This window comes from Solanum tuberosum, unplaced genomic scaffold, assembly GCF_000226075.1.
Source record: "Solanum tuberosum cultivar DM 1-3 516 R44 unplaced genomic scaffold, SolTub_3.0 scf00338, whole genome shotgun sequence".
In the NCBI taxonomy this organism is placed as follows: domain Eukaryota; kingdom Viridiplantae; phylum Streptophyta; class Magnoliopsida; order Solanales; family Solanaceae; genus Solanum; species Solanum tuberosum.
The window spans coordinates 293,913-304,044 of record NW_006239263.1 but is presented as its reverse complement, the minus strand read 5'-3'; the positions used below and the strand labels follow the sequence as shown (position 1 = coordinate 304,044).

At 35.1% G+C, this 10,132-nt stretch overlaps 2 protein-coding genes across 2 annotated transcripts; both read left to right on the top strand.

Moving 5' to 3' along the window:
- On the top strand, nt 1-5,132 carry LOC102584135 (uncharacterized). Its single transcript, XM_006360974.2, has 5 exons — nt 1-396; nt 1,724-1,874; nt 1,980-2,046; nt 2,154-2,388; nt 4,507-5,132. The coding sequence occupies exons 1-5, from the start codon at nt 305-307 to the stop codon at nt 4,718-4,720; spliced, it is 759 nt and encodes a 252-aa protein (XP_006361036.1). The 5' UTR covers nt 1-304; the 3' UTR covers nt 4,721-5,132.
- Nucleotides 5,133-6,521: 1,389 nt separating this feature from the next.
- Nucleotides 6,522-9,277, top strand: LOC102583804 (sphingolipid delta(4)-desaturase DES1-like). Its single transcript, XM_006360973.2, has 3 exons — nt 6,522-6,771; nt 8,118-8,948; nt 9,054-9,277. The coding sequence occupies exons 1-2, from the start codon at nt 6,604-6,606 to the stop codon at nt 8,946-8,948; spliced, it is 999 nt and encodes a 332-aa protein (XP_006361035.1). The 5' UTR covers nt 6,522-6,603; the 3' UTR covers nt 9,054-9,277.
- Nucleotides 9,278-10,132: the final 855 nt, after the last annotated feature.

Here is a 10,132-nt window from a genome sequence, read left to right as displayed (position 1 = left end):
GTTACAGCACCATAGTTTAATTTTTATCACTCACAAATTCGAAAAGAAAATTCTAAAAATATTTTCTGAGAAGAAAAGGGTGTTGAGAATTAGTGATACTGATGATGATTCTTTGGTTTTGAGGATTTTTTTGGGGGGTTTTGGTGTAGAAAGGGGGGAAATTGAGGAAAAGGGTGTTGAGGATAAATTATGGTGATGATTCTTTGGTTCTGAGGAATTATTTTTGGGTTTTTTGGGTGTTTGAAGGGGGAATTTTTTTGGGATTGTGTGGTGTTTTGAAGGGAGAAATTGAGGTAAAGGGGATATGTATACAGGAGGTTTAGGAGGGCCAATGAGAAAATCATTTAAAGATTCTCTCAAAGTTCTTGAAGCTGATATTCAACATGCCAATACACTGTAAGTCAACTTTTGTATGTGTATTGATATCTGAAAATTTTATGCTGTTTTAGAATCATAGTATAATTTTTTTCACCCTTTTGAGTTTTTCTGGTTTCTACCCTGTTTGAGTTATCTTTTTTTTCTTTTTTTGTTTTCTGGTTTTGTTTTCTTTCAGCAATTTTGGTTCATAAATATCTTTTACTGATATGGGGTTTTGTTAAGTTTTGATCTTTTTATTGATTGTTCTGTATTTTGATACTTTTGTCCTTTGGTCTGCTGCTAACAATAAAGTCAAGATCTTTTTTGGGGAGGTGGTTAATTAAGTGAGTTTGATTGTGAGACTGTTTTTAGCCACCAAAATGGGATTTTTGTAGTTGGTAAGTGAATAGTGGCAGAAAGTAGATATTTTCCCCTGTTCTTTTTTTGGTTTTCATTGTGTTATAAGTGTTAGTTTGATGTTCACTTCTTTGATTGCTTCAATCTGAGATAAAGGTAACATTTTTTGTGATAATTGATACTTATCTTGTAAAGTGTCTGCAGTTCTAATATTCTTATTATGGAACTTTATTTGAGAGCTCTCAAGGCTTTACCTTTTTACTTTTTTGTTTCTACCATTGGATATTTGATTTTGCAATGTGGTGTTAGAGCTGAAAATTTGTACCAAGAGAGAAAATGGTTGGTTATTTTATAGGTCATTTTTCTCTCCACTAGTGGTTTTCTGATAATCCTTTGGTTTTCTCTTTTATCCTTTTTCTAGTATTGAACTGGTGTCTTGAGCTAGCTTGCATGCACCTCGAGTAATCCATCAGCCTGTCCTGCTGATAAGCACAGGTGTCTTAAGTAAGTCTGTCCATCGAGATTACAGCAGTTGGGCTCACAGCAAGTGTTGCTGTACCTATTTGAACCTAGGATCTTTTACTCCATGCCTCAATAACCCATCTCCTTCAGGGGGGGGGGTCCTTTCTTTATCTTTTAGAGGGTATTTATTTTTCTTTTTATCCTGGCGGCTGGGTGGATATACCAGCAACCCAGTGCCGACATCTGCTTTCGCTAAGGCCGACTTGGTACAAGTAAGGCTCTTTGAGGCAACACTAAAATGAAATATTAGCTTAGCATTTACACATGGCATACCTTCGGTATCGGAATAGACCAATTACCCACCTTTCATTGATGGCATTACCATAATAAAGATCATTAAGAAAATGTTTTGTCGCTATTGGTGATTTGATTTGGTGACAATCATTCTCTGTTTGTGGTGAATGTTTCCCCTGACCTTGTAATGTGGTGTTCACCTCTTCCCTCTTGTTTGGTCTTTTTTCATCTGATGGTGTTGTTTGGAATGCAGTGCATCTGACTTTTCGGGGGAGTATGATGGTGCTTGCTTACAGATGCGAATGTCCTACAGTCCTGCAGCACACATCTTCCTTTTCTTAGTGCAATGGACTGATTGCCATCTTGCTGGTGCCCTTGGTTTGTTGAGAATTCTTATTTACAAGGTTTGTGTTTGTTCTAATTCATGCATCACCACATTCCTTTTTTTTTTCTTCAAATGCCAAATTCTTCTCTTCTCGGGTATTCAATTGAGTATTACCTTGCTACAGGTACATGTTGATGGCACAACAACCATGTCAACTCATGAAAGGAAAGCAAGCATTAGGGAGTTCTATGGTGAGTTTTTACATTTTTCTTCTGTTGATCTAATGACATAAATACTTCTGATAAATCATGTAAAGTTAGATACCTGTTGCTTATAGACATCAATCATCTTTGTCCAGCTGTTATTTATCCCTCTTTAGTTCAACTTGAAAGAGGTGTCACAGACTCGGAAGACAAAAAACAAAACGCAGTTTGCCAGGAGAGATACAAGAGACGAGATGATGAGGATTACAGACAAGCTTATGATCTGGACATTGAAAGGGAAGATGAATGTGGAATTTGCATGGAGGTGAACAGCAAAATTATCCTTCCCAACTGCAATCATATAATGTGCTTGAAATGCTATCGTGAATGGTATGTTTCATATGCACATTTTGATACATTAATTGAATAAGCTGCTAGTAAGTAAAAAATTAGATATCATCCTGTTCAGTTCATGAATCTAGTGACAAGATCCTTAACTATCGCCTAAATCCCCCAAACCAACAAAAAGAAATAGAAATAGAGTTTTCCTGGAGAAAGAGGACATGTTGGCATTTTAGAGACCAAATAATCATAAGAGGAGTGAGTCAATTGCACAGGGAATTACTTATGCTTATTTTGTTGGCTAAGATTATTTCTTTAATGCTTTGGTTTGTCCCCCCCCCTCCCCCCCCTCTCCAACAAATTGGAAACATCTGATGGGTGAAAATCACACGTGGCACAACTGTACTGCTACATATCTTGTACATAGACTAAAGCTATCACGTGCACAGAGTCCATGGATATGAGGTTTTTTTGATCTTTTCTTTAAGGTGTTGGACTTTGTTATATAGTTGTTATTTGATGATGAAAATGTTACTGAGAGGCAAACAAAATAAAATCAAATACTATGGGTGATAGTACTAATCTGAAATAATAATTGATGTAGATTTATTTCAATGGTAGACTAATACTATTTACTTACCTTTATCCTTAACTGTCAATCAGGCAATGAGTAATACAATGTCACTCCATTTCTTTTAGCTGTTCTACATGAAATTAGAGTTTTTATGCAAATTAAGAGGTATATAAGAAAAATCTTTCCTCTGCATGATCCAATACTGCAGCTGGGATGTTTTATATTTTGCCTGCTAAGTAGGTAATTATACACGAGTTTAAAACTGAAGCACATCTCTATTCTCTATCTTTTAGATTTGGACTGACTTCAGGTTCACTGCTTTTGACATGTTGCTTGGAACTGTTTTTTAGAGTCCCAACTCAGTTGTCTGTAGCATGACCATTGTTTCTTTCCTCCTTCGGCCTGGGGAAGGGCCACTGATTGAACTGCAAGTGGGAATCGCAAAGGAAACAGTATTGCAATAACTTTCAAGAGGGATACACCTCCTAAACTGGTGTTTCAGTCATAATATGTAGCACTTCTTTTTCCTGCATTGAATATTTGGTAGTACGCAGTATGCTAGGATCCTAGGCACTCTACAATTCCTCTGACACCAGATGCTTAAAAGTGTTGAAACTGGAATGATTTGCTCGTCCGTGTAACCACACTTGCTCACTTAAGATACTTTCCATTACTCGAGCGTTGTCTCTGGCCACCTTTTCTGTGGTGACTACATAAATTCCAATATAATTCACTGTTAAAAATATATCATATGAAGGTCAACTTCACAATTCTGAGGGAGATGTGATTGCTTGGAAAGACAGATTAATGGCTATCTCCATTAATGATCGTAATTGGTAAAGCTAAGAGATAAAACGGTTGTCTCTTCATGAGAGCCTCTTCTTATGAAGGAAGTGATAAAACCAGCCTCCCATTGTTCTCTAAATGGACAAAGAGGCGGCAAGTTGCTCCACCCCTGAAATATTGTTAGGTATACTAAATGTGATCTTGAAATGTCACACCTACGCTGACTTGAGTAGTCTATTATTTTTTCTCTTCGCTGTCCTTTTTGTGGCATAAAGAGTGGCCAGGGTTCCCCATCTCTAATTTCTTGGACAAACATTAGAATGACTCTTAGCACTTATTGACAACAAATGTTCGTTCATTTAGGAGGTACATCCCCAACCTTATTCATCTCTCTTTTTTTGCTCACCTCCGAGGCTAAATAGTTTCACCCTATGCTTGATGGTCTGGATTTGTCTCCTCTTTTCTTCTTTTTTTTGGGTGGATATTGAAATTATGTATGGAGACCTATGAACTGATCTAGTATTGTTCCCATGTACGGAGAGACAATTGCTTAAGCATCTAATATGTGGAATGTTTGAGTTAATACAAACTAATGGGAAATGATAGCTAGGGAAAGAAAAGAAACTAACATCTGTGTTTCACATATGTACCTTTTGGGCCATAGTCAAATCTACTTACATCCGACGGTTTCAACCTTTCTAAAAAACTAGACCTGTAGCTGTATCTCTTCTATTTTAGTGCACATATTCTGTTTATTTCATCTTCCTATAATGCACATTAACAAGATCTTCATTGATGCACTGCAGGCGTTCGAGGTCACAGTCGTGCCCCTTTTGCCGTGATAGCCTAAAAAGGGTGAGCTCGGGGGATCTGTGGGTATATATGGACAGCAAAGATGCTGTGGACATGACAACAATTACAAAGGAGAATCTAAGAAGGTTGTTCATGTATATAGAGAAGTTACCGTTGATCGTGCCGGATAATGTTTTCGACACATATGATGATACTCATCTAAGGTAGAGGAGAAATGGCCTATTGGTTATCTTGTTGAAATTGGTCATATGCAAGATTTAGAAAATGGAGGTTATGGTATTGGATTTGGTGATGCTGGGTTAGATATGAAGGTGTTGGTTCCTTTTCCACTACCTTGTGATTAGAAGAAATCCAGCCTGTATTATTGGGAGCATATACAGAGGGCGGAGCCAGGATTTGAACTTTATGCGTTCAATCTAAATTCTAGGATAGTAACATCGAATGTTAAGTTAACTGGGGTTTAGATTTAATTATGTACATATACAGTGCATTTCTCTTGAGACAAATATGACTAAAGTTACTAAGTTCAGTTGAACTCGTGTGTTGACCTCTAGCTCCGACCCTATTCGGGATTGAGAAGCTAAGTTGGATTTAGCTAAAAAGAGCTTTATAATCCTGATTTGTACGTGCATGTAACAGTTGCTTCTTAACACTACAATCTCTTTGGTTTCTCAGTTTTATAAGTGTTGGAGTCATTAGGGGTTTTTAATATAGAGAATTAAATATGGAAAAAAATTAGGGGAAATTAAGCAAATATTCCATAAAAGTAAAATAATTACAAACATATATCTTTTTATATTCATATCCCACTAAATAATAACACTATATACGTTTCGAACAAATTTTGCTTATTGATACGAAATCAATATCATATACTGTATTGATATTATTAAGGCTGATGATTTCATTTAATTGATATTAATTCAGTATATATAAACGCTATTGGTATTATTAAGGTTTCTTTTTCAGAAATTACTCATTATATACTGTTATAGTATCATTGACTAATAAGTAATTTCTGAACAAGAGATTTTAATGATACCATGATATATATCATTGACTAATGAGTAATTTCTGAACAAGAAACCTTAATGATATCACAACAATATACATATACTCTTTAACTATATATCAAATTCTGAAATAACTAATTTGAGGATAATTTTTCCCCAATCAAAGAAGCCATAACATGGGTAGAACCAAATAGTGGCATAAAAAAAAGACTATTTGTGCAATTGCCATCAGCAGAATCAACATGGTCCATGTGGACGTTTCTTTCTGGGTCCTTCCCAATTGTCATGAGGTAACCCTTCTTTGTTTTTTTGATTTGTTTAGAGAGAAGGGTATCTTAAGTGACGGGAATTATTAGTTTCATTATTAAACTATTGATAATATTAAAAACACTTATATACTTGACTAACTGAACTGATAGATTTGATCTTGCAATATGAGTGTAATATACCTTTAAATTCTCATCAAGTTTAGGCATTTTTAAAACATTTTTCTCGTTTTTTTTATATTAAGAGTCTCATGTTCCAAGCCTCCAACAAGAGTGTGAAACCACTTGCTATGTGTATCTAACTTTAATTAGTCAAATAGAGGGGTGTTTTTAAAATTGTCCCTAATTTCGGAGACGAAACTAATAATTTGAGCCAATTTTCAATATTTCTCTCTTTTTTAGTGTCAAACATCTACATTGGAGTCTGATTAAATCTGAATTCATGCTTTGTAAGACTCATTTCCGAAGGTGACATTCTCAACAAAAGAAATTCAATTTTCAATAATCAAACCCGAAACTTCTGATTAATGATTTAGAGCGGAGAGATTTCAACCGTCCTAAATTGCATATGTAGACCCAATTTCACAATTTTTAAAAAATTATTTAATTAAACTATTAATTATTACTATTATGTTTTTTATATATTCTAATTTAAATCTAAAACCACCCCGCTAATTTAGCTTATTCAAGCTGTACAAGAACAGAAATCAAGATAATATCACACACAAAAAAAGAAAAAAAAAAACAGAAAGACAGAGAGAGAGAGAGAGAGAGAGAGAGAGAGAAAGGGTGAAAAAACAGAAAAGCAGAAATGGGATTTGAAGGGGAAAAGAGAGAAGAGGAAGAAGGTGTAAGAATGGCTAATGATTTCTTTTGGTCATATACAGATGAACCTCATGCTTCTCGTAGAAGACAGATCCTCTCTCAGTACCCTCAAATCAAACACCTTTTTGGTCCTGACCCTTTTGCTTTTCTCAAGGTATAAATTTTATCTTTTATTCATTTTGCTTTTTGGGGTATCTTAGATCTGGGATAATGTTAGGTGGGTAGGGTTAAAAATTGAATCTTTGAGGCTCATTTGGTTATAGTCCTGGGATAATGTTGGGTGGGTCATTTGGTTGGCGGACTAAATTATCTCAGGATTATAGTCTAGGGATAATGTTAGGATTGAATTTGTATTGTGTTTGATTGACATTCAAATTGATAACCAGACACTGTAGAATTAATCTCAATATTTATTGGTTTTGGGTTTTCATTTGATGGCTTTTTAATTTCTTTTTGAAATGTACCTGTGTATGTTTCATTGTGTTTTCAAGGACATTTTTGTTAAATAGAATTGTGGGTTTTAGGTTTTTCTTTGGATTAGGCATTATTTTTAAGGTTAAGGGGTAAATCTATGTGAATTGGAGTCCTTTTAGTTTTTTCTTTGAAGGAATTTGCTTGCTGAATCAGATTAATTCAATTGTGAAATACATAGTAGAGTTTTGAGCCTAAAGGTCTCGTGTGTGGAGTCATCTTGTTAGGAACGTTTTATCCCACATTGTGGATTTCCAGGGGTAAATCCGGATCTAGTTGGGTTCTAATGCAGTTACTGAATACTATATGGGAAACCAATAATAAATAAAATAGAGAAACATATAGTAGTGTTTCAAACTTTTAACTTTTCTGTAAAGTTATCCTCTCCTTCTCTTTTCCTGAAAAAGATGAAGAATTTTGTGTTTATCAGGATTTAGTTCTTTTGGTTAAACTCTTCTCTGGATTGCTCATTATGTGATTTTGTTGATACCAAAACTCAGCAATGAGATTCACATGATTTGGTGCCCTATCTATCTCGTTTTCCTTGATTTTCTGGTGTCATTTTCATAGTTTTACTAGAGATTAATGTTTTGTAATTTTATGTGTTTTGAAAATCAAATCAGTCTTCGAATTATTACTTGAGTCCCTCTCCTTTCTTTCCCCCCTGTTTATTCAATTTTGTGATCAAATCCATTGTCTACAAAGTCCAATATTTTGATTGATAATGTTATGTGATTATATTATATTCTGTCCCAGATGTCTTTTCTTAGGCAGCTTAGTCGATGGTGACAGCAGAAAATTCATGTAACTTTGGCTTGGTCATGTCATAGCCTTTTACTCATTCATGTGTATGCAATTAGACGTCCTTACTAGATTCGTTGGTGGACAACCGTGGACTTTATTGCAGAAGTCACTAGTTATTGAATCTTTCTAAAATATGAGGAACTGGTTACAGGAACTGATTGGTGCTACTAGTTTCATTTAGACTGAGTGCTCACTGTGTATTCTTTTTAAATATTAACCATGCAGATTTCAGGAGTTGTTTTGCTTCAGCTTTGGACAGCTACCTTCCTCCATGATGCAACCTGGTTGAAGATATTGATAGTCGCGTACTTCTTTGGCTCTTTTCTGAACCATAATCTCTTCCTGGCAATTCATGAACTAAGTCACAACCTAGCTTTCTCTACTCCAACCTACAATCGTTGGCTTGGAATTTTTGCCAACCTTCCCATTGGTGTACCCATGTCTGTTACCTTCCAAAAGTATCACCTTGAGCACCATCGCTTCCAAGGAGTTGATGGAATTGATATGGACATCCCGAGCCAAACTGAAGCCCATGTAGTGAAGAATGTTCTTGCAAAATCTATATGGGTCATTCTTCAACTTTTCTTTTACGCATTCAGGCCTCTTTTTCTAAAACCTAAACCACCTGGTGTGTGGGAGTTCATTAATTTTACTATCCAGCTATCCCTTGATGGAGCTGTGGTTTACTTCTGGGGCTGGAAATCGCTAGCTTATCTTATCCTATCCACGTTTGTTGGGGGCGGGATGCATCCAATGGCTGGTCACTTCATCTCCGAGCATTATGTCTTCAAGCCTGAGCAAGAGACATACTCCTATTACGGACCCCTTAACCTCATGACTTGGAGCGTAGGATACCACAATGAGCACCATGATTTTCCAAGAATTCCCGGAAGCAAGCTCTACAAGGTGAAGGAGATTGCACCAGAATATTACGAAAACTTAGATGCTTACAAATCTTGGAGCCAGGTAATCTACATGTACATAATGGATCGAACAGTTGGACCTTTCAGCAGAATGAAGAGAAAATTGTCTACGAAAGCAAACAAGTCCGAATAGGTGCTGTAATAGTCCTCCTCTCTATTCTTTGTTAATTCTTTCAGTGTTACTATGTGATGTTTCGTATTGATTATGACTCTTGGTTCTTTTGTAACAATGTAATAGAGTTCTGGCATCATGTGCAGTAGAGTTGATGTAGCAAGTGACTGAGTTCATCAATTACAACAACATACCCAGTGAAATCCTTGAGTCTGGGAAGGGTAGGATGTATGTAGACCTTACCCGTACCTTCATGGAGTAGAAATGACTGTTTCTGATAGACTCTCGGCTCTAATCATAAATAATCATGTAAAAGTTCATGTGTTATGGGAATTTCCATGTTTATTTTACTGCTTGTTGTCTTAAAAGGGGAAAAAGAAATGGCACATTTTGAAGCCTTGGTTAGGAGTCTCCTTGTAGTTAGAAACAGCCCATATTATCTTCATAAGCATAATATTAGTGTTAACATTAATAGAGAGTTGGCTTGCTTATATTCTCATGATTACATTTTATATGTCGGCGTTTGATTGGACACGAAGTTTCCAAAAAAAGGAGGTTTAGAAATTGTGATTTTAAACATGGCATACATTTTTGTATCGAAAGTTTTAAAAGTTTTCAATCATAAAAATACGTCAATTCTTTTTTAAAAATAGAATATACGTAAAGAGCATCACAAAAAAAACAATGGTCTACTTGATTTTTCTTAAATTTAGACCACAAAAATAATCAGAAAAGTGTGACATAAAACAACGGGTCCTCTACACGAGGTGGAACATCACCTCTATTATCTTTGGGCTAATCGCCTCGTGATATTTCATTAAGCAAATTAAAGCTTGAATTAATCAAAATGTGTCTTTTCCTTCTATATATGAAACTTGTTACATTTTGATTGTTTTTAAAATTATATTACCCTTTAATATAAAGTAATGGTACAAATTTAACATAATATATAATTAATTAAACGATCAAATAGTTAATTTAATAATTTGCACAAGGATCAAATACGTGCATGTTTATCGATTGAAAGTTAAATATGCTTAACCAAATATTTATCACAAAAGATCAAAATCAATATTTATAAATATTTCAAGAACTAAGTGCAATTTCTCAAAACTTTTCAAAAGTAAGTGCAGTATAATAGTCAGAGTTCCACAATTAGCTAGAACTTATCAATTTTTTATCGAAAACAATCTCTCTATACCCCA